At 41.2% G+C, this 25199-nt stretch overlaps 1 protein-coding gene across 3 annotated transcripts in view; it reads left to right on the top strand.

The window, feature by feature from the left end:
* Positions 1 to 25199, top strand: part of HOOK3 (hook microtubule tethering protein 3) — a 97189-nt gene that overhangs the window by 49192 nt on the left and 22798 nt on the right. For all 3 annotated transcript variants that reach the window (XM_063320326.1, XM_063320325.1, XM_063320327.1), the window contains exons 8-15: positions 1177 to 1260; positions 2469 to 2632; positions 4841 to 4981; positions 8588 to 8789; positions 12164 to 12274; positions 15205 to 15292; positions 15882 to 15951; positions 22927 to 23067. In XM_063320326.1, coding sequence (XP_063176396.1) covers positions 1177 to 1260; positions 2469 to 2632; positions 4841 to 4981; positions 8588 to 8789; positions 12164 to 12274; positions 15205 to 15292; positions 15882 to 15951; positions 22927 to 23067 — 1001 coding nt within the window. The remainder of the gene's footprint in view (positions 1 to 1176; positions 1261 to 2468; positions 2633 to 4840; positions 4982 to 8587; positions 8790 to 12163; positions 12275 to 15204; positions 15293 to 15881; positions 15952 to 22926; positions 23068 to 25199) is intronic.

Raw genomic sequence — 25199 nt, 5'->3', positions numbered from 1 at the left:
GGGTATTGAGAAAGAGGGATGAAAAAATGTGTAATATTTAAATAAAACTTCTTTTGCCAGTTTCTACTTCCAAAATTGGTTTTAAAAAAAGCCCATACATGTGGCTCAAAATTCCTCAAAGCAGTCCTGGGAACTGTTACAATATGTAAGAGAAGTTTTCAAAAAGAATCATACATAAAGAATATGCAAAGGCAATTGGTTTTTTTACTAGCTTAACCTCATGCTAACACTGTCTTACTTCCTCAGTTTTTTTTTCTCATTGAGAAGAAGTATAGTACAGTGGTGTTCCCTGTGTTATGCCATCATGCCTTCTCTGCAGAAGTATGTAAATTCTGGCAGATGGAATTAAATTTTATATGTCTACAGGCCCTTGAGAAATGAACTTGAAAAAATTAGATACGATGATGCCCATCTTGTGAAAGCCCATTTAAAATTCATCGTATATAATAATACATATCTATATCTCTGTATACATAATATGCACGCACCTGTTTTATCAGGCTAATTTTCTTGTAGCTATGTTTTTTATGTTACCTTAACTGCATTTATATGCAAACTTGCAAGATAAGTGTCGTTGAATGTAGAGCCTTGGAAGGGAAATATCTGAGTATTTCTCACTGCTTACAAGATTCAGTGCCCTTTTTCATGCCATCACCATGTTAGTTGTATTCTTGTTATGCAATAAGAATAGCTTACAGTGACTAGAGAGATTTTATCCTAATTGTCTATTCCCTGTATTCCACCTTCCAGTCCTTTCTGTATTTGAACAGTAGATTGAAAAGTGAAATTATGCACTCTTTGCATCTGTAAAGAAAAGTGGCATTGACAGTTTTTTCGATGTACATAGTTGGTGAGTTCTTCAGACCCAAGTTCTTCAGGATTTTTTGACTCAATTCATTGAATAGATGGGATAATTCTGATGTATTTTTGTAAGACCAAATATTACTTTTAGGTTTATTTACTTTTTACTGTCACACAAACTGAACAGTAATCATATCTGCTTCATTGTTTCTTTATAAGAGCAGGATTGCCTCAGTTTTCCAAAAATTTAATGTATGACTATAACTTCTAATGTATGACTTAGAATGTAAAAATAATTTTACAGTCATGTAGTTCAGAATATTTTTAGATGCTTCACAGAGTGATGAAACTATAAATATTTGTTGTTTGTGGTAGCTGAAGAAAACTACGGAAGAATTAAATGAAGCACTAGCAACAAAAGAAGAAATTGCCCAGAGATGTCATGAGTTAGATATGCAGGTAGGTTTACTATATCGTGCATATTAATTTTGAAGTGGGAAAGAGATGTGTTAATTTTTAGGCAGCTGAAAACAATAAGAGTAGTGTGGAAACACAATTTTTAAAAGGGAGGTGAAAATTGCACAGTAATTCTTTTGCTTTACTTGTCCTAGCGGAGTGAATTTCATTGTTTTCTTACCTTGATGCAATGTTGCCAGTATTAAGATGATTCATAAGAAAACCGTATTTTCATTCAGGTAGAAAGGAGTTGAGCTGTGTGGTTCAACTCTTGCATTAGAGAACTAATAGAGGTTATGCTGCTGCAATAGTTTCAGTTAAGAGTTAAATCTCAATCAGAAGTTACTGTAGTCTGTCAGCTAAGCCTTACTGTTAACCATGCGTACTTTATCCAGAAGACATGAAGAGTGCTAAGTGGGAGCCCCAGAAGGCATTGCCTTTGCCACCCTACCTTGGAGTATAATTCAGGCTTTTGCCAAGCAGTTCTGTATCTGTTAGAATTAATGAAGATCATTTGTGTGTCATGGTTCATTTTGGTGTATTAGATTATTCAAACTCTTATTGAAGCATTTCCTTCTGTTGAGATGCTCACATTCCCTCTCTTCCCCTCCTCCTCCTGCATGTTAGTTCTCTTCTATTTAGTAATACATACATGAACCCATGCTTCAGCTGTAGTTTGAGTTGCAGCACTTTGGGTTCTTTGCATTATTGCCTGTTTTCACAACGTTGGCGGAAACTGAGTCATCTTTGGGTCTGTGTTCCTGTTTTAGGTCTACTTGCAATTGGCTGCTGAAGTAAAAAAAAAAAAAAGTTGGAAGGGCACAGCCATCCCTTGGGTATCCAGATTTGGATATTCTGTGTGACTGATAGGCATTGTTTCTTCTGGAAATCAGTTTGTTTTATTTGTTGTGAAAGTATGCAGACTTCATTATAATGAAGTTATCTTCGGTGATAACTAAGACTTTTTCTTTAGATGCTTGTGCCAGTTAAGAACAGTTACATTTTCTGTGTGGTAAATCTGCCCCTAATGTTGCACTATGTTGGTTACATCACATAGCAATGTTACAGTATATTCTTGTGAAATGTGATTATTGAAGCCCGTGTGTTTCCATTTGTGGGTTGTATTGATACTTTATTATGCACACGAAAATAAAATTGCTCTCTATAGCTGGGTAGCTCAATTATTCCAGTTTACGCTTTTATTACAACAGGTTGCAGCCCTCCAGGAGGAAAAGAGCAGCTTGCTTGCTGAGAACCAGATTTTGATGGAACGTTTAAATCAGTCTGATTCTATCGAAGATCCCAACAGCCCTGCAGGTCGTAGGCACTTGCAACTGCAGACACAACTAGAACAACTCCAAGAGGAAACATTCAGGTAGAAAACCTACACTTGGCTAGATTGTTTGTTTGTAGCTGTCAACATGACTTACATGCTTCTGGTCCTGCTGTCAATTATGAATTAGTATAATGGATGGTATAACCACATTAGTGAAGTTTTTACAGTAATGTACGTGTTAAGATCTACCTCTTTGCAAGCTCCGGCATAAAAAAAAATACATGATTTCTTAATGATGAAGTGCTGTATGCATGTCATTTTCTACTCTGTGAAGTTATTTTGAATTGTTTGTGTGCAATCATTTCACCCATGTTTTTCAAAATCAGAATGAAAAGTAGCATGTTTTCCTCCATGTAAATTAATCTGATTTGTACTTTTAAGGTGTAGGAATTCCTAGCTGAAAGTTTGCTATGGGCAGTAATACAGGTAGTGTTACTATACAGCAAAGGGTATCCTTCTCTGTGTTTGAAACCGAATTGTTTCGTATTTGAAACATGGAGATCATCCTTAAGTGAGCTCTGCTCTTCATTTGCATTTCCTCAACATGTGGAAATACATTTCCTCTTTAAATATCCTTTCTGGTCTTTTTGATTGTTGCTTTCAGGCTCTGTAAGCCTATTCTGCTGAAGAAAGCTGGTGCACTTCATATTTTCATTCTTCTTGTTGTACTTTTCCTATCCTTTATGAGTGAAACTATGGTATTTCTTTACATAAGCAGCTTTTCTGCTCTTTCTGTCCTTTTATGATTGTTCTTGCCTAATTGTTATGTCATCTGCCATGTAGCTTTGTTTTTTCACCTGTTTTGCCATTTTCCCCCTTCCTTTTTCTAAGCCTCTCTCCTGCGTGTTTGGACACACCCTCTCCCTTCAGTTTCTCGAAAAATGTTCAGTGTTTCACAGCAGCTAGTGCCGGGTTTTCTGTTTTCCATACATCGACCGTGTAAAGAAATAATGTAGTGATGTCTCTCTTCTATCCCCTTTTATCTCTCCTTATTCATCTCTGTGCTCTGGAATGGTTTCTACCTGAGCCTGTTACCAGTTGCTGTTTGAACAGTTTTTCTCCCCATATGCAAAATATCAGCACTGCCTATTGACTCTTGTTTCAGGTTCTGAAGGTCTTTCTAGTCCTTCTAAACCCTTTTCACATGTGAGACTCATCTCCTAACCTCCTTTACCTCCTTCCCCTGCCTTCATAGCATGTGGTTTCTAATGGAAATTTGTGTATGTTCCTTCTCCAGCTCTAACTGACCAAGCAGGACATACGTACAGCCTAACTGATGTCTGGTGTGGTACAACAGTTTTTCTCCTAGTCTTGCCTCTTTATGTCCGTTGACAATTCTGGTCTATCACAATCTAAATCTTTGTTGCGTATGGTTTAAATGGCCTACTTACTATCCCCATTCTTGTAGATACTTTTTGGACTCCTTGAAATAGTGGATAGAATACCTTTTTATTTTTTCTTTTCTGTTTGGTGTTGTGTGTTTTTTTTTTTTTTTTTTTTTCCCCAGGCCCATACCTCCTTTTCTGGATTGTTTTTATTTTAATTTCAGATCAAAAATGACGATAGGACTTTATGTTCCAGGTTGTATCCTCTTCCGTTCCTTCAAAATGCTTTGACAAAGTTTCTCTTAGTTACTCCCTTGCAGCTTTGCCTGTGTGTACTGTATGTAAGTAGTTCACTCCAGAAACTTTGGTCGTCTTGAGTTCTTTGCTTGCTAACTAGGTAACTAAATGTATGACTTGGTTTTTCAGAAGTACTGCATGGGCACAGGTTCTTTATAAGTAGATAAATAAATAAATAAAGCCACCTTGGTGAGAGCTCTACAGCGTTTAGAACATCTGACAATCAGGTCAATGTTACTGAAGGTGTATAGGAATTTAAACAGCTGAACAGTATCTTAGGATAAAAACATCATGCTCAAACTCAGTATCCCCCAACAAGAAAAAAGGTGGAAACTTCTGCTTGAATTTCCATTGTGAAAAATTACTATGATAGAAAAACCTCAGGATTTGTCTTCCTGAGAACATACGTTAACCTTGTTATCTTCCAAATAGAAGGACTCATACCAAATTGGGACCATCAAAAAAGTCAATCTGCTTCTATGTTTTGGAATAAGCATATTGGGCTGCTGTTCTCCTTCACAGAACCAGAAGGTTGTTTCATGTGTTTTTAGAGAGGATGATGAGGAGGAAAGGTAACTGTGGCTGAAGCTGAGAAATTATTTTCTGTTTGACTTCATTTCTACAGATTAGAAGCTGCCAAAGATGACTATCGAATACGCTGTGAAGAACTAGAAAAGGAAATTGCTGAATTGAGACAACAAACTGAAGAGCTTACTACCTTGGCAGAGGAGGCTCAGTCTTTGAAGGATGAGATAGATGTACTCAGGTAAACTCTGTTCTATTAGTCATTTTTTAACTATTAACTTTTAATCCATATAATTTGCGTACTTAGTCTTCATAAGCTTTTGTTTAAATAATTTTGATATTAAATATAAAAACTTCCTCGATGCTAAGGTTCTTTCAGATCCTCCAGTACTTAACTTTAACACAGACCACCACACAATTGTGCTTAAGTAAATTAGTTATTTATTACATACCTAATCAATAACTATTTGTAAACTTAGCAATCCTGCACCATTTTATAACAAGTCACTCACTGGACTCTTGAGTATTCTCTACTTACCTTCATCATGGCTTGGGCATCTGTTCTCATCAGGGAACTAGACCCTTTCCTGTCTTGGGTTTGCATTATTTGGACTTTGGGTGGTGCTTTGGTTCATCATAGAATGCTAATATGAACAACATCCATTACAGTTCTCTTTGCCACTGGATTTTAGTACCCAAATTTGTTGAGACTTGGTGATACTAGGGGTTTATAGGGTAAGGAAGCCCCTTTTACTATGGAATATAATCCCTCAGTACCGGCATCATGCTGCCATGGATTATTCAGAACAGCATACACTACTCACCTGTATCACTCCTCCTAGCAAGTCTAGCAAGGGTTATTTTCATGCTGCATTTTCTAATTCACCAGCAGCTTTCTACCAAGGCTATCTGTCTTTACTTTCTCTGTCATTAATATAAGGAATGAGCCCATCAGGCTGCACAATTCCATAAACTATCTATGTGGGCAGCATGGGTTCAAAGAGTAATTCCTTGCCCTATAGAGAAGCTCTGCACTTTATTCAGGATTAAGGAGATTTGGCTTGCCCCGTGTCCCATAAATTGACCATCAGTTCAATGGAGGATTCTGCAGATTTCATAGGAAATAGAGTCTGTAAATCAGTTAGTTCTAAAATGAAACTGGGGACAGTTATAGTAGTGGGGGTGTTGTTTATTGGGGGTGAAGGCTATTGCTGTCCTGACAGTAAACCCAGGTGGACTGAAAAAACTCTGAAATGTTTTGAACGGAGCTTTTCCGTTCTTTTTTTTTTCTTTTTTCCTTTTTTTTGAAGTGTCATCATTTAACCCCAGCCAGCAAGTAGGACCACTCAGGTGCTTGCTCATTCCCATGCCACTCACCACCCCACCCCCATGCTCCCATGCCAAGTAGAGTTGGGAGAAGAGGGAGAAAAGGAGGGGAAAAAAACTTGTGGGATGAGATAAAGACAGTTTAATAGAACAGTAACAGAAGAGGAAGATACTACTACGACTAATAATAATGGTAAAAGAATATACAAAATAAAGTGATACAGAATCACAGAATGGTAGGGATAGAAGGGACCTCTGGAGATCATCTAGTCCAACACCCCTGCCAGAGCAGGGTTACCTAGAGCAGGTTGCACAGGAATGCGTCCAGGTGCATTTTGAATGTCTCCAGAGATGGAGACTCCACCACCTCTCTGGGCAGCCTGTTCCAGTGCTCTGCCACCCTCAAAGTAAAGAAGTTCCTCCTCACGTTTAGGTAGAACTTCCTATGCTCAAGTTTGTGCCCATTACCTCTTGTCCTGTCACTGGGCACCACTGAAAAGAGCCTGGCCCCATCCTCCTGACACCCACCCTTTAAGTATTTGTAAGTGTTGATAAGATCCCCCCTCAGCCATCCCTTTTCCAGACTGAAGAGACCCAAGTCCTTCAGCCTTTCTTCATAAGAGAGGTGTTCCAGTCCCCTAATCATCTTGGTAGCCCTTTGCTGTACCCTCTCCAGCAGTTCCCTGTCCTTCTTGAACCAGGGAGCCCAGAACTGGACACAGTACTCCAGGTGCGGCCTCACCAGGGCAGAGTAGAGGGGGAGGATGACCTCCCTCGACCTGCTGGCCACACTCTTCTTGATGCACCCCAGAATGCCATTGGCCTTCTTGGCCATGAGGGCACATTGCTGACTCATGGTCATCCTGTTGTCCACCAGGACTCCCCGATCTCTTTCCACAGAGCTGCTCTCCAGCAGGTCAGCCCCCAACCTGTACTGGTGCATGGGGTTATTCCTCCCCAGGTGCAGCACCCTACGCTTGCCCTTGTTGAATTTCATAAGGTTCCTCTCTGCCCAACTCTCCAGCCTGTCCAGGTCTCTCTGTATGGCGGCACAGCCTTCTGCTGTGTCAGCCACCCCCCCCAGCTTTGTGTCATCAGCAAACTTGCTGAGGGTGCACTCTATCCCCTCATCCAGGTCATTGATGAATATATTGAAGAGGACTGGACCCAGTACTGACCACTGGGGAGCACCAGTCGTCACTGACCTCCAAGTAGGCTCTGTGCCCCTAATCACTACCCTCTGAGCTCTGTCTTTCAACCAGTTTTCAATCCACCTTACTGTCCATTCATCTAGTCCACATTTCCTGAGCTTCCCTATGAGGATGCTGTGGGGAGACTGTGTCAAAAGCCTTGCTGAAGTCAAGGTAGACAACATCCGCTGCCCTCCCTTCACCTATCCATCTAGTCATTCCATCATAGAAGGCTATCAGATTGGTCAAGGATGATTACCCCTTGGTGAATCCATGCTGACCACTCCCGATAACCTTCTTTTCCTCCACATGCCTTGAGATGATGCCCAGGACGAGCTGTTCTATCACCTTTCCAGGGATGGAGGTGAGGCTGACCAGCCTGTAGTTTCCCGGGTCCTCCTTCTTGCCCTTTTTACAGACTGGAGTGACGTTGGCTTTCCTCCAGTCCTCAGGCACCTCGCCTGTTCTCCAGGACCTTTCAAAGATGATGGAGAGCGGCCCAGCAATGACTTCTGCCAGCTCCCTCAGAGTCAACACAAGTCACTCTCACCACCTGATGATGGGTTGCCCAGCCCATCCTGAGCAGCAATCACACATTCCTGCCCCCTGACCAACCTCCATTTATATACAGACCGTGATGTCTATGGTATGGCATATTCCTTTGTCCAGCTTGTCCTGTATATGTTCCCTCTCAGCTTCTATGGAAGCTAAAAAAATCCTTGACTAATGTAAACATTACTTAGCAACAACTAACACAATATCTGTTATCAAGATTATTCTCATACTAAACCCAAAACACAGCAGCTACTAGGAAGAAAATGAATGCTATCCCCGCAGAAACCAAGACAAGAAGGAATCAGGTTCCAAAGTTGTTACAGTATTTCTGTGTCACCGAGTGTATGCTGCCCAGGAGATAGATCTCTATGACTTTATTCCTGGCTATCATTGGAAAAAATCGAAGGGCAGAAAATTTTATTCTTTACCCTTGTAAAATGCGGGACTGAGGATTGATTTAGAATTGAAAGGAAATGTGTGGGAGTGAAGGTACTTTAACTGTTAAGATTGGAAGCAGATAAGAAGGCTGTATTTGGGAGAGCGATTGTGACTAAAAGTACTTTCATCGGCAGCTGAGTTGACAAATAATTATGGGAGGGAAGAAGACAATTTAAAAGTGAAAACATTAGTAATAGGGGAGGATATGATTGCTTTCTTGGTCTCCCCATGATGTCTCAGAATGTTTTCCACATTAAGGCAAAATACTGAGAAAGCTTCAGGACATTTCATTTTGTTAGTTTTCAGAGTACAAATTTGGTATAAATCTGTCCCTCCAGGCATTCTTCTGATAAAGTAGCCAAGTTAGAAAGCCAGGTAGAGTCATACAAAAAGAAATTGGAAGACTTGGGTGATTTGCGACGGCAAGTGAAACTCTTAGAAGAGAAGAATACAATGTACATGCAGAATACCGTGAGCCTGGAAGAAGAGCTAAGGAAGGCCAACGCAGCACGCAGTCAACTGGAAACGTACAAGAGACAGGTGAGAACAGACGTCATCAATGCAACAGTTCTCTGTATTGTCGAACACTTTATCTTCGTAACATGGCTAATGCCTCAGTAAAAAAGAAATTATGAACAAACAGCTCCTTGCGTTTACAAGACTTCCATGTTTTGTAGGGACTACCTTTGTCCTTATTTCCTGCAATTCTTATCATTATTTCAAGTTTCTACTAGTTTGCCAATAAGCAGTATTTCTTACTTTTAAAAAATCAACAGATGTTAAGGGGTTTTTTTTCAAATTTTTCCTAATTTGTGTTCAGTAGTGGGGCTTGGATTAGAGCCTCTTCTTTCAGAAAAAGTATCCACTTTTCACTTAGAAATTTCCAGCAGTGGGGAATGCACCACAGCTGAGGTAAGTTATTCCTGTGGTTAAGTAACCTCTTTTTTTAAGGTTCTAATTTGTCCAGTTATGAAGAGAGAAGGTTACATGTCATCTTTGTGTATACGAACCGAGCAGAGTACAAAACGTGTGACCAGCACGCTCTCTGGAGTGAAAGGCTGCCTGCTTATCAGAGTGTCATGTGATTCTATTTCTGTAAAGGTGGAAGATGGGCTTAATCTTCTCTCTGCTTCTATGCTATATTGACGTGACATCATTCTGGGATTCTTGTTACAGGGCCAGGCAGAGCGTGGTTCGTTAAAGTAGTAGTGCCCGCTCTGTATTTCTGCCTTCTCATAATCTCGAATGGTCATGGCACAGAGGTCCATATATGTCAGTTTACAGCAGAATAAAAATAAATAAACAACCGCTAACAACTTTGCAAGCCCAGGAGCAATGTGTGTCCCTAAAACTTGATAGCTTTTTCCCTGCACCTGGCCATCTTAGTTATTAAAACAACTAGCTTCAGCCTCTATGGGCTGATTGTAAATAAAGTCCAAGTGATTCTATCAGAAAAAAAAGAACCTGGACAAGAAAAATGTTGAAATAACAGACAATCAAAGGGAAAAGTAAATGTAGAGAGCCATGGCCTTTCATACATGAGTAGTATCATGTTTACTGGCAACAAGTGTTTAGCTCCATTAAACAGCTGAGCATGTGATATAGTTGTGTAACCTTGACATCTGCATCTGATCAATCTTATTTCACCAACAATAAGAGTTTTGAAAAGGGCAGTCCCATCATTTGTGCTGCAAAAGGACTCCTTTTCTTCATCTTTCCCTGTGTTTTATGGGTGGAATTTCATGGCTGAGGAGCTGTTGACTTGTACAAAACTGTTTGTTGGCTGAGACTGGAATAAGCCTCTGTGACAGATGTGAGTTTTATTCACCTAAACGCAGTGCCTCTGAACACACAGTGTGTTTGCCTTCAGTGTCTGTAAGGCAGGGCTCCTCTCGAGACCTGCCTGCAAATCATGAGCTGTCACAAAATTAATTTCTGGGAATACTAAATTGTGCTGTAAGAATTAAGCCGGGTATAAGGATTCTGATGTTACATCACCGCTGAGCACTAGCATGTCCCTGTAGTGGAATGTGTCCTGTCTGGTGTGTGAAGGATCCAATCCTACTCATGATTACACCATCAGAGGAGTTATTTCTTTGGCTTAGAAGCCCTGTGCTCTGCAGATGAAAGTGCTTTGTTCAAATTCCTATAGTGATCTGCAAGGAAATTGCATTTTCACCCCACCCAGCAGTTTCTGTGAGATGAGGTTAGTGGTGGTGTATTGTGCTGGGAAATGTAGTAGCATTTATTTATTTAAGAGGTTTTGCTAACTTTTCTGAAAGCAAGCACAAGCATTTTCTAAGAAACTTTTTATTGTAGCATGAAGAATTGAAATGTGAAGATTCCAGGATTATTTTTTGTAACTTTAATTCAGCCCCTTTGTGCATGTGCATTCTGATATATTTTTAACAGTATGTCTTGCTTTTCTTTGCTGCGAGATTCCTGCTTTACTCATTCCACACGTCAGATAATGCTCGGTAAATGTGATGGCAATTCATTTTTTTTTTAATCTTCTGCATTACCATGTAACTGTATATCTTTCTATACACTCCCAAGTCCTGATTCAGGACAATTTGTATCCTGCTGTGTTTTTCTACATACCATTACCATAGCATGAGTGATTACAAACATTAATGCATTTGTTTCCATTTGAGGTGAAAATACACCTATTTTGCAAGTGGTGGCACAATCACAGTTGAAGGCCTGCATTTTTTTTTACCTGCACTTAGTCTGATAGCCCCAGTGATAAATGTCACACCTGAGAAATGAAATATTTTCATATCTCACATTTTGATATATTTTTTTAATCTGATAATCTCAGAAATGGCAGGCCTGTGCTTTTTTTTGCAGCATATAATTTAAGAACAGCAGCAGCAAAGTCCTTTTCTAAGACTTAAGACCATGCAGATTTTAGGTCTGGTAGTTATTTTCCTGTAGCTATATACATTGAAAATAAAAGGTAATTAGAACCATTAGGCAGTCTTAATGTAGGTATGGCTACTGCTTTGCTTCACAGTTTAATCACTTTCTCTGTAATCTAAAAGCCATGAAAAAGCCTTCTTATTAATTGCTTCTGAAGAAGCTGTATGTCTTTTAGCTGAGTCTTCATTCAGCTTTTGTGTTTGCAGGTCAGTCTTTATTCAGCTTACTTGCTTCCATGCTCTCTGCATTATAAGCTTTATTAATGTTCTGGGAATGAGCCTTTGCTAGTAAAGGCTGAGAGTTTTGAAAAGGCAAGACTTCACTGGTTTGCCTCCCGTTCACTGATCGTTTCCGCTCAGCTTTCAGATTTCTGCTCATTTAGTTTTAAAAGCTCTTTACTGATCTGTAGTGGAAAGTATACATGCAACTTTATTAGCAATGTTTGCTTCTGAAATACAGAAAACTGTTTATGAGCCTGTGGCTGAATCTTTATGTTAGTGTGTTAAAAACCATTAGGAAAATCCCAGGTTAAGAAATGTTACTTGACTGCATAAACTGGTGGTCAAATTCCAAGTGAGACTTGTGAAATGGAGTTAACAAAAGCATAGATAATTTGATTTCTTCAGAGTTTTTTTTCTTTTTCCTAGGCTTCTCAGAATGCAGGAGGTTTTTATACTTTTCCTAAGCTCTTTGATCCACAGAACTATATAGCTTTTTCCTGTAAACCATGCTTGGGCTTAAATTCGTGTTTTCAGGTGTACTGAAAATACTTCACGGTTTTTGCTTCTTTTGCTTGTGCTGAGATCTAATATTTGACTGCTGTTGGTTTTGCTAAAACACAGAACAACTGATGAAAGCCGTTTTTAGTATATCCTATAGGTAACTATTTCACTTGTTTACAACATGACTCATGGTGCATGGTAATTGGCTACTTTGTCTTGTGTATTTTGTTTTAATATTTGCAGACAAATTATTGGTTCTTGTTCTCACAGGCAGTTGAACTACAAAACAGGTTATCTGAAGAATCCAAGAAAGCTGATAAATTAGATTATGAATGCAAACGACTGAAAGAAAAAGTAGACAGCCTTCAAAAAGAAAAAGATGTAAGTGCCAAGGTGTTATTTTTTTGGTAGTAGCGATAGCAACTTTTTGTCCTTTACAACACAGAGATATGGTAATTATAGTTAGCTATTTACAGCAAACTTTAAATTAGGAAGTCTTTTTTCACTTAAAATTTTCTGACGTTTGTGTACAAGATCCTTTCTAAACCTAAGAACTGTACAGCATGGAATAAAGTGACTGTACAAAAACATATGCAATCTATTTTTAAGAGGAAGAGCCTTCATATTTGGGATCTGAAGTTGTTTCTTGACCACTTACCGTGAGAAGGTTAATAATCACCCAGGGTAATTGTAAAGTATTCTGAAAAACTATCTAAAGTAGGCGTTCTGCAGTATCATCCTAGAACTATATTCCTGTTGCATTTTTTCTAAAGTATTCTTTAAGGTACCATCAGCATGCTTCTCTTTCTGGAGTCATGACTACTGCAGCAAGAAGCTTAGCAGTTGTGTAGAGGGATGTGTCCTTTGTGGCGATCTTGCCTTTATGGCAGCTTCTTGTTTATCTATCTTGTACTGCCAACATGGAACACATAGGATGGATACTCTTCTGTTCCTTTCCTTGCTGTCATTTGCAGCTGATCTGCAATTCTGCAGTGATTCTGCGATTAATTGCTCTGTCCTCTCTTGCCAAGACTGATCCTTCAGACTTCTTTTGCTCACTGTTGTTTCTCACCAGATTATTTTGACTTGTTTCATAGGAATGTATATGTAGGTGCCTCAAACTATCACAAACCAAGGCCAGCACTTTAAGTTAGCAATTTCTTAGGCTTCTTTTAAGTATGAGTCCATCTAGCCATCCGTCAGAATCTCTATAGGCTTTTCCCTCAATAGTTATGTTTCCTTTCCAAAATTTCCAGCCCCTGCACTTGAATAGCATTTGAAATGAAAGTTTTCAGCTATTTTCTGTTCATAGGTCTTCAATTTCCATATCTTATTAAATTTTTAAACTATAGCGGACACTTATCCTTGATATCACTTCCATCTGCCCTTTGGTTCAGATTGTACTGTGCTCTGACTTTCTTTCTTGCTCTTTATTTAAAGTTTTTTTTTTCCAGTTTTGTTATGTTTGACCAATGGTAAGATTATGTCTGTGGCTTACCCATTGCTTGGTGGACCATTTCATCTTGCACAAAGGATCTGAATTGCAGGCCATTGTCATATAGTTTTCTGTTTTACTCACTGGCAAATAGCATTTTTGGGGGCACATGTTGTATTTCAATACATTCTTTTGAATGGATATGCACCTGTGAGAAGCAGATTACAGCTTGAGTCTCTCAACATTTGAATTCGTGATTCACTACCTTTGTTACCTACTCTTTCTGTTTCCCATTGTCACATATGTACCAGTAAGGTTGCCCACCACAGGTCACAAGCTACATAGTAGCATCTTGTCAGTTATATTTTGGAAACAGTTACTGAAATTGATTTTGTCCTTGTCTTTGTGTTCTGGCAAAGTGTGGTAGTGTGTTTGATACCTTCACCTACGTAGCTTGGAATTTTACTTCTGTGGTGTGTTTTATGGTAAGAGCTAAGGTAATGTGATGAGTTGGTTTTGTCTGCAGTGTACAACTGAAGCCCTAGAGCTTTTTCTATTCACTAAAATGTTCTGGCATTTGGTTAATCAACTTGGTGTTTTCTGACTGATGGTAGCAGACTGCAGAATCCTTGCTTTCAGCAGCTGAGTTTGAGTACTCCTCCGTGTGGCTGTTCTTCTGTAGTATTTGTGGTAAGCACAGTGTTTTCACCTGTAGGGTTTTTGAAACCACTTTCAGTGCTAACAGAATGTACGCTTTGTTCAGATTGTTCTGACGGTTGCACCAGAGTTCACCTTGCAGGATTCAGAAATACAGCAGAAGCCTCTGTCACACTTCACCAAAATGTTCTTTGCCAAAGTGGTTCCATGTCCTGGATCCATTTGGGCTGAAATCTAAAATATATCTGAATCAAACTGCTAATAGGATGAAATGCAAGGAGTTGTCAGCTAACATAATTCCATACCTACACAGAGCCAAGGTCTGTCCTGGATCTTTTAGTAATACTGGACATGTCTGATTTTGGAGCAAACAATAACTTGGATCTTTACATAGTTGCCATTTCCTCCTTTCGTTTTTGAATCTTGGCAACCTTCTGGACAAAAACTTGATGCTATCTGTAGGTTCTCATTTTTTGCCAAAAGGGGCTTGTACCAAATTGGGAGAGTATTTGCCTGATGCTACTGAAGAGCCCATAATCTAGATCCCAAGGTGGTCCAGTCCTCTTCTTCAGTTCTCTTTGGATTGAGCCTCAAGCAACTAGTTTTCTTCCGTAGCTAAGATGCTGGTGAATGGCAAGACCAGTTCACATACAGGAAGAAGGGAATATGGAAATGCTGCTCACACTTTCACTGTTGAAAGACAGTGAAAGTTAATTGAAGTTAATGCAGTTTGTTTGTTATGTTGGCTGTGCACTCATCTGCTTTTTATTTCACTCCTGGATCAACTGTGGTTTCTTGGTGAGGGAAAGGTCTACAGTCTCTTAATTCACTTCCCTTTCCCTTGGAAGCAGCCACAATGAGGGGGAAAAGGAGGATGGCTGAGAGGGTAGCCCCAGCGAATGCTGTTTACTACCTGGTACAAGAACTTTGTTTCATTGATATCTTAATTTTTGTAAGTTTATATCCTGATATTTTTACCCCCATAAGTGTAATGCAGAGCAGCAACTCTTCTCAAAAAACCCCACTGTTCATGTGGAATATGTAATATTTATTTTTATTCTGTTATGAAACAGTGAGATGCCTTAATTTTAAAATTAACTCTAGAGTTGCATTAAATTCCTTTTGAAGTGTTGGAGGATGTGTCTTTTATGACTTGTGTACTGCTAAAGATGGATTTGTAGTGCCAAGACTGATATGCATTCTCTTTCCAATTATTCAGAGATTAAGAACAGAAAGGGATTCTTTGAAAGAAACTATTGAAGAGCTCAGATGTGTACAAGCTCAGGAGGGTCAGCTCACCACAACAGGTAAAGTGCAGATAAGGAGATTAAATGTATCTTTTCTAAAGTTTACAGGACTTCTCTGGAGACTACTGAGTACGCTTTTATTTAGCACAGAAAAAATTTAAGTTCCTCTAAGATCAGCAGTGAAAAACTGCTTCAACTATTCATAACTTTGTAAGCATTTGAAAACTTCAAGTGTTATTTCACTCAATCAGAAATTTTAGTCTCCTGCCCAGAGTGATATTTTTAGAATGTATTTCAGATTTCTGTGTAGTTACATAATTTTATTTAGGGAAATACTAAGTTTTCTCATGTGCGTATGTTTTGTGTTTTGCAATTTATTTCTGTGTGTGATGTTGCACAGCTTTGTAGTGCTTAGATAAGCTAATGAGCAGAAAATACACCATAAAATTACTTGATCAGAATGGATAAAGACAGAAATAATGATTATTCTCCAAATGAAATCATGCTTTTCTGTCTTACTGTAGCCTGACTATGCTGACAGTTTTCTAGCATTACTCTAAAACTGTAAACTTCCAGAACAATGTTTACTTCTGGTGTTTTAAAGAAGTTACTGGTCTGCTTGCTAAATTTTTTGCTTTTCCTAACCCAGGACTGATGCCTCTGGGAAGACAAGAGCCTTCAGACAGTTTAGCAGCAGAAATTGTTACTCCTGAAATAAAGTAAGCTAAATGTGTGCTTGCTTTTACTAACCTTTACAATGTACCCATACATGATTAGTTAGTTTTCAGTGTAAAAAGTTTCTACAATTAACGTTTGGGTTTTTTTTCTCTTCTTTTGGTTTTCTGCACAGCAGGAGCTGTTATTGTTGGCGAAAGTCAGCTGACCTCTCTTGAGTTTGTATTGTGCTACACCAAAAAAAGGAAAACAAAAAAACCTTTATCTTCACATTGTGTCTCTTATTTTCCTGCAGAGAGTTCCTATAACTGCAGCTTATATATGATTAGGAGACAAAAATACTTGTTACAAGAATGTGATTTGTACAAGGAAGGAATGACTGAAGTGGTGAAAGGAAGAGTAATTACATTATAATATATCTATAAATATATAAATTCTTGTGTATATAATTGTAAAAAATTCCACCTTGTATCATGGCAGATCCTTACAGTCTATTAAAAGGAAGAACAGCAGTGGCAGAGTTGAAAATAATTGTATCTTTAAATGTTGCAGCCTGTCTTGGGCCTTGCCAGTATGTTAAAAGTTTTTAAGACAATCACATCTCAGAAAACTGTTAGCTGTTCGGGATATCTTTTTCTTTTATCTCTACAGTATTTTAACATTTGGAAAGCTCAATATGGGTCAAAACATACTGTTCAGTAGTAGAATAATATCTTTCTAGAAAGCTAATAATAGGAAAAATTTGGTTTCCTTCCAGCTGTGCTGCTGCACCTTACTACTAGAGCAATTCTTTTTCGTTCTGTTCAGAGACAAAAAAAAAAGAGAAGAAAAACATTTTGAGGCAGTGTTAGTGAAGTATGGAGTTACTGCATAATCCCTCCACGTGATTGTGTGAGAGAGGACAGGACCCTAAATGCTAGAAATATACAAGCATAGCCTATGGTTTCACTGATTCTTCATCTTTGGCTCATGAAGATGAATTCTGGATTTTATGCAAGTATACATCTGTGCAGACTGTAGCTGCTAAACTTGGCCTCCACACCTACCTGTTAGAGGTGAACAGTATCAGTAGGTGCTGTAGGACTGGAACTTCCTTATCTGGAGGTCTGGGCTGCTGCTTCTGCTTATGAAGGGGGAAGACTGCACAAGGCAGCCCACCCATAGGAGTAGCTACTGTTGCTCTCTCATTCCTTCTGTGGTTTCTGTGTTTCAAGCACCTTTCTCCATCTCCTAGAGAAGACCTGCAGACTAAATGGGAGAGTCTTGTGAGGCAGGTTGTCTGTGGCATGTAAATTGCACCTGAGGAAATCAACAAGTTGAGTGACATGAGGAGTTAGCAGGGCTTGTTGAAAGAGCTTTAAACTAGATTTGAAGGGGAAAGGGGATAAAACCAGGCTTACTAGAGATAAGCCTGGGAGTGGCACACTAATGTTTGAGGGATGGTGTGCTAGCAAAGTCCTTCAGCCTGTTCCACAATGAGCACATTTGAAATGTCCCTGTAGTAATGCATGCAGCACCTTTGCCATCTCAGTGGAGTGACAGGACGGAGATGCATGTGGCAGCAAAGACATAAAGGTTATTAATGCACTAGAAACCACAGAAACACCTGGGAACAGTCACATAGGGATTAGGGCTTCTCCCCCCAAAAAGGTGGCAGAATCTATAGCTCAACTGAAGTGCATCTACACCAATGCATGCAGCACGGGCAACAAACAGGAGGAGTTGGAAGCCATTGTGCAGGAAAACTATGATATAGTTGCAATCACAGAAACATGGCGGGATGGCTTACACAACTGGAGTGCTGCAATGGATGACTATAAACTCCCTAGGAGGTATAGGCAAGGAAGGAGGGGTGGTGGGATAGCCATGTATGTTAGGGAGTATTTTGACTGTCTAGAGCTTGACAGTAATGGTGAAAGGGTCGAGTGTTTATGGGTAAGAATCATGTGAAAGACCAACAAGGCAGTGTGGTGGGAGTCTGCTATAGACCACCCATCCAAGATGAAGAGGCAGATGGAATAGTCTATAAACAGTTGGGAGAAGTTTCATGATCACTAGCTTTTGTACTCATGAGGGACTCATGGGGAACTCAACTTACCAGATGTCTGCTGGAAATACAACTCTGACGCAGTTGGTGAGCGAACCAACTAGGAGGGTGACCTGCCGGACCTGTTGTTTGCAACAGAGAAGGAATGTTGGGTTATGTGATGGTTGGAGGCCACCTTGGGCACAGCTATCATAAAATGATAGAGTTTTCAATTCTCAGAGAAATAAGGAGGTGGGTTAGCGAAATTGCTACCTTGGACTTTCAGAGGGCAGACTTTGGCCTGTTTAGGGGCCTGTTTGATAGAGTCCCTTGGGAGGCAGTCCTAAAGGGCAAAGTAGTCCTCAAAGGCTGGACATTCTTCAAGAAGAAAATCTTAAAGGCTCAGGAGCAGGCTGTCTGTATGGGCGGAAAGATGAGCAGGCAGGGAAGAAGACTGGCTGGTTAAACGGAGAGCTTTGTCTGTAACTCAGGAAAAAAAAAAAGAGAGTTTATGACCTTTGGAAGAAGAGGCAGGCAACTCAGGAGGACTGTTAAGGATGTCGTGAGGTTATGCCGGGAGAAAATTAGAAGGGCCAAAGCCCAACTAGAACTTAATTTGGCTACTGCAGTAAAAGGCAATTAAAAATGTTCCTATAAATACACTTAAAAGGGGGGCTAAGGAGAGTCTCCATCCTTTATTGGATGCAGGGGGAAACATAATGACAAAGGATGCTGAAAAGGCTGAGGTACTTAATGCCTTCTTTGCCTCAGTCTTCAGTAGTAAGACCAATTGTTGTCAGGGTACCCAGCCCACTGAGCTCAAAGGCAGAGATGGGGAGCAGAATGAAGCCCCCAGAGTTCAAAGGGGGCTTGGACTTATATCAGGTTAGCAACCTGCTACACCACTTACACACAAGTCTATGGGGCAAGGTGACATCTACCCAAGGGTACTGAGGGAGCTGGTGGAAGTGCTCACCAAGCCCCTTTCCATCATTTATCATAGAGTCATAGAGTGGTTCAGATTGGAAGGAAGGTACCTTAAAGATCATCTTGTTGCAACTCCACTGACAGGAACACCTTCCACTAGACCAGGTTGCTCAAAGCCCCATCCAACTTGTCTTTGGACACTTCAGGGATGGGGCATCCATGGCTTATCTGGGCAACCTGTTCCAGTCCCGCACTACCCTCACAGTAAAGAATTTCTTCCTAATATCTAATCTAAATCTCCCCTCTTTCAGTTTAAAACTGTTACCGCTCATCCTATTGCTACAATCCCTCATAAAGAGTCACTGTGCATGTTGTTGACGAAGATGTTAAACAGCGCCTGTCCCAGTACCAACCCCTGTGGAATGCCACTTGTCACTAGTTTCCACTTGGACATCAAACCGTTGACCACAGCTCTTTGAGTGCAGCCATCCAGCCAATTCCTTATCCAGTCAGGATGGGTTTATGAAAAGCAAGTCCTGCTTGACTAACCTGATTTCCTTCTGTGAGAAGATGACCTGCTTAGTGAATTAGGGAAAGGCTGTGGATGTCATCTACCTGAATTTTAGTAAAGCCTTTGACACCGTTTCCAATAGCATTCTCCTGGAGAAACTGGCTGGTCAGAGCTTGGACAGGCATATTCTTCTCTGTGTAAAAAAAACTTGCCTGGATGGCTGGGCCCGGAGAAATGTGCTGAATGGAGTTAGATCCAGTTGGTGGCTGGTCACAAGTGGCGTTCCCCGGCACCAGTTCTGTTTAATATCTTTATCAATGATCTGGACAAGGGGATCGAGTGCACCCTCAGGAAGTTTGCAGATGACACCAAGTTGGGTGGCAGCGTTGATCTGCTTGAGGGTAGAAAGGATCTACAGAGAGATCTGGACAGGCTGGATCAATGGGCTGAGGCCAGTTGTATGAGGTACAACAAGGCCAAGTGCCGGATCCTGCACTTGGGTGCAGCACAACAACCTCGTGCCATGCTACAGGCTTTGGGAAGTGTGGCTGGTAAGCTGTCTGGTGGAAAAGGACTTGGCGTGTTTGTCAATAGCTGACTGAATATGAGGCACCAGTGTGCCCAGGTGGCCAAGAATCACGGAATGCTAGGGGTTGGAAGAGATCTTTGGAGATCATCTAGTCCAACCCCCTGCCAGAGCAGGGTTACCTAGAGCAGGTTGCACAGGAATGCGTCCAGGTGCATTCCAGTGCTCTGCCACCCTCAAAGTAAAGAAGTTCCTCCTCACGTTTAGGTGGAACTTCCTATGCTCAAGTTTGTGCCCATTACCTCTTGTCCTGTCACTGGGCACCACTGAAAAGAGCCTGGCCCCATCCTCCCAACACCCCCACTTTAAGTATTTATAAGTGTTGATAAGATCCCCCCTCAGTCGTCTTTTTTCCAGACTGAAGAGACCCAAGTCCTTCAGCCTTTCTTCATAAGAGAGGTGTTCCAGTCCCCTAATCATCTTGGTAGCCCTTTGCTGCCCCCTCTCCAGCAGTTCCCTGTCCTTCTTGAACCGGGGGGCCCAGAACTGGACACGGTACTCCGGATGTGGCCTCACCAGGGCAGAGTAGAGGGGGAGGATGACCTCCCTCGACCTGCTGGCCACATTCTTCTTGATGCACCACAGGATGCCATTGGCCTTCTTGGCCACAAGAAAGAGCGAGCCAGAGGCGCCTTGCCCCTTTGATCCTTCAGCTTTTATACTGAGTGTGATGCATATGGGATGGAATACCCTGTTGGTCAGCTTTGGGTCGCCTGTCCCATCTGCTCCTCCCTGCAAGTGGGACGTCTCTATGCTTCTCTGCTTCTGACCCTCTAATGGGGCAAGCAGCAAAGTTAGCTGACCTTGGTTGTTATAGCAATACGTCTAAGCAAGAGCCTCTGTGCATACCATTCCTTGGTATAATCAGGTCTTATCACTCTGAGAGGGAACAGTTTCTGAACAAGATGCTGTTAATTTCAGGCTTTAGTCAGTTAGAAGAGGCCCAGCTAAAAAGTAAAATTACAAATCAGAAAATTGGTTCTGTTTTACCTCAAACCAGGACAGGCACATTGCTGGCTCACGGTCATCCTGTTGTCCACCAGGACTCCCAGGTCTCTTTCCACAGAGCTGCTCTCCAGCAGGTCAGCCCCCAACCTGTACTGGTGCATGGGGTTATTCCTCCCCAGGTGCAGCACCCTACACTTGCCCTTGTTGAATTTCATAAGGTTCCTCTCTGCCCAACTCTGCAGTCTGTCCAGGTCTCTCTGTATGGCGGCACAGCCTTCTGCTGTGTCAGGCACCCCTCCCAGCTTTGTGTCATCAGCAAACTTGCTGAAGGTGCACTCTATCCCCTAGTCCAAGTCATTGATGAATATATTGAAGAGGACTGGACCCAGTACTGCCCCCTGGGGAGCACCAGTCGTCACTGACCTCCAACTAGACTCTGTGCCCCTAATCACTACCCCTCTGTGAAATCTTCGATTTTATACCCTCTGATACCCTTCTGAGCTCTGTCTTTCAACCAGTTTTCAATCCACTCTGTCCATTCATCTCATCCACACTTCCTGAGCTTCCTTATGAGGGTGCTGTGGGAGACAGTGTCAAAAGCCTTGCTGAAGTCAAGGTAGACAACATCCATAAGAAGGCCAATATTATCCTGGCTTGTGTGGCCAGCAGGACTAGGGAAGTGATCGGTCCCCTGTATTTGGCACTGGTAAGGCTGCAACTCAAATACTGTGTTCAGTTTTGGGTCCCTCACTACAAGAAAGACCTTGAGGAGCTGGAGCGTGTCTAAAGAACAGCAACAAAGCTGGTGAAGGGTCTAGAGCACAAGTCTTATGAGGAGCAGCTGAGGAAACTGGGGTTGTTTAGTCTGGAGAAAAGGAGGCTGAGGGGAAACCTTATTGCTCTCTACAACTACCTGAAAGGAGATTGTAGCAAGGTGGGTGTTGATCTTTTTTCCCAAGTAGCAAGTGATAGGATGAGAAGAAATGGCCTCAAGTTGCATCAGGGGAGGTTTAGATTGGATATCAAGAAAAATTTCTTCACCAAAATTGTTATCAAGCACTGGAGCAGGCTGCCCAGGGAAATGGTTGAGTTGTCATCTGTCACCATTTGTCACAAAATCAGATTTAGACAGGTGATAAACTCAAAGAAACTTTATTCTTACCAAAAATTGTTTAGCAGAGAATCAACTGGAAATCAGTTATTATCAAAATCATTTAGTGCTCCAGCAACCTTAGTAAAACAAAGATTCAGAATGTACGAGGACTTAATGCTCATGACCAACTCAAGAATTCTTAAGCTTTAGAAATGGTCATAGAATCATAGAATGTGTTGGGTTGGAAGTGACCTTTAAGGGTCATCTAGTCCAACCCTCATGCAGTCAGCAGGGACATCTTTAACTAGATCAGATTGCTCAGAGTGTTATCAAGCCTGGCCTTGAATGTCTCCAGGGATGGGGCCTCCACCACTTCTCTGGGCAACCTGTTCCAGTGTCTCACCACCCTCATTGTAAAGAACTTCTTAATGTCTAACCTAAACCCACCCTGCTCTAGTTTAAAACCATGATGATACAAAACTGTGCACAATCACTCACAACGACTCACACTCACAACGATCTTTCCCAACCTAAATGATCCTGCAGTTCTCTGAAAACAGACCAATAGGATAGAAGTGACTTGCCCACGTTCATGCAGTAGTTCTGTCACAGCTGAAAATACAAGCTCCCTTAAGACTTGTCACCAAGCTTTACGTTCTCCACATTCTACCTATAAATCTGTCCAGTTGTACTCTGAGATTTCATAGGGGAATTCAGGCAGCTTCCTTGTGTCGTGCTTTCTACAATTACAACTCCCTTAATCAGGTTTGTATGTGGGGGTTTGAGGGTATGATTGTTGTTTTAGCTGTCTCCCTTAAATAGGTGAAGATGATCTTTACATTATATTTACACCTCCTGTGGCAAACTCTTTTCTTTTTTATAGAGATTGGCATACTTTTTTCCACAAAATTATATTTTATGTTTTTAGGGAGAAACTCATTCGCCTTCAGCATGAGAACAAGATGTTAAAGTTGAACCAAGAAGGTTCTGACAATGAAAAGATTGCCTTGTTGCAGAGCCTTCTTGATGATGCAAACTTGCGGAAGAATGAATTGGAGACAGAAAACAGGTAAGAAGTTTTGTCCTCTGTTTCAATTGGCTTTTCTAACAATGCCGTATGCTTTTGATTGTACTGTGTTCAATACTGGCCTCCCCAGTACAAGAAAGACATGAACTTACTGGAGTCAGTCCAGTGAAATGCCACAAGGTTGTGATTACAGGACTGCAGCATCTTTCATATAAGGAGAATCTGAGGGATAGAGACTATGTAGCTTGGAAAAGAGAAGGCCTAGTGACACCCAGTAACAGGTCAAGAGGCAGTGGGCAGAAATTAAAACACATTAAATTCGTTAAATTTAATCTCAGTGTAAGAACATGCGTCTTTTTACTGTGAGCGTTGTTGAACACTGGGATAGGTTGCCCAGAGGGGTTGTCTCCATCCTTGAAGATATTTAAAACCCAACAGGACATGTTCCTGGGCAGTCTGCTCCAGCTGACCCTTCTAAATTAAGCCAATCAGCATACAGACGTCCATGGGACCATACAGTGTGCATCTGAGCATCCTAAGGCAGCTGGGTGATATTGTTGCGATGCTGCTCTCTGTCTAAGCTTTGAATCTGCTGTCTAGCTAGTCTTCCCCAGTCCATCCTTTGATTGGGGAAGGTTTCTGAAGCCTGGGAAAAGGTAAATACTGCACTCACCTTCAAGAAGGACAAGAAAGAGAGTCCAGAGAACTACAGAGGCTGGTTGGCCACAGCTCATTTTCTATGAATTTCAAAAATCAAGTCCATCTGGGATCTGTTTCCTGCCACATCAGGGACAAGAAAGTTATTGGGAAAGGCCAACGTGAATTTATTCAGGCCAACTCATACCTAACTAATCCAATTGTCTTGACAATTAGGTGACTACCTATGTGAAGAAGGGTGAAACAGTGGCTGGTACTTACCTTACCGTTAGGAGAGCCTTTGGCACAGTCTCCCATAGTAACCTTATGTTCAGAATTATTAGATATACACTGAGTAAGTAGACAGTAAAGTGAGTGGAAAATTGATTAGACAGCTGGGCATAAAGCGTTATCATCAGTGCTACAAAACCCAACTGGCAACAAGTTCCTCAGGCATCAATAGCAGGACTGATGCTGTTCATCACCTTTATTAACAACTTGACTGATGGGAGGGACTATATTCTCGGCAAGTTTGAGGGCGGTACCACATTGGGAGGAATGACTGATATGCTGAAATGGAGAGCTGTTTTTCAGAGGAGCTCAGCAGTCCAGAGAAATGAGCTGATGGGAGCCCTGTCCCTGGCTGAGAGGAACCTGGCAATGCTGTCTGGGAGCAGTGGGCTTGGGAGCAGCTCTGCTGCAAAAGTCCTGGGGTTCCAGTGGACAGCAAAGGAGGATATGTCAGCTGAGGACCTTGTGACCTGGGCTGTCCTCACCAGGGTGCAGGCAGTCAGTCTGGGGAAACCAGACAGACATGTATGTACAGGACTACAGCAGAATACTGCTAAGGTGAGGGATGTTAGAGCATGTGATATGTGGGATAAGACTGAGAACTGGGTTTGCTCAGGCCAAAGAAAAGGTGGCATAGAGGAGATAATACTGAGATCTACATCTACCTGATGGGAAGGTGTCAAGAAGACAGGACAGACTCTTCTCAGCAATTGACACTGGAAGGACAAGAGGCAATAGACAGAATATGGAGTATGGGTCTGAGTTCTAGAAGAGAGGCCCAAAGAGAATGTCAGACCTCCATCCTTAAAGGTGTCCAAAGCTGGACTGGATGTGGTTCCCAGCAATCTGCTCTAAGTGCACCTGCTTTAAGGATGAGGTTGGGTTTAGACAACCCTCTAGACATCCCTTCCAAGCTACAGGTTTATAGGAATCTGTGACTGCATAAAAGCGGTAAGCTAGCAGCTCTCACACAGTAAAACTGACTGTTAGAAACTCTAGTTTCATGTATATAGAAATGATTTCTTAATACACGTATTTATATTGTCTTGGAAGAGTATCAGAATGTTCTGGATGACTACAGACTATAATCTCTGGAACTGCTGTACGCTCTAGCTACTGTTGTAAATTTTCTGTGAATGAAATACAGTATTGCATCTCTTGTGTAGGTGACCTGAAAACACTGGACACTAAAAATCTCTAGCTGCTTCCTCTTGCAGTTTTTTGGGTTTTTCTGAAAAACAAATTAC

Source organism: Chroicocephalus ridibundus, chromosome Z (genome assembly GCF_963924245.1).
Source record: "Chroicocephalus ridibundus chromosome Z, bChrRid1.1, whole genome shotgun sequence".
NCBI classification, from domain to species: Eukaryota; Metazoa; Chordata; class Aves; order Charadriiformes; family Laridae; genus Chroicocephalus; species Chroicocephalus ridibundus.
This window is presented reverse-complemented; position numbering and strand designations above follow the sequence as displayed.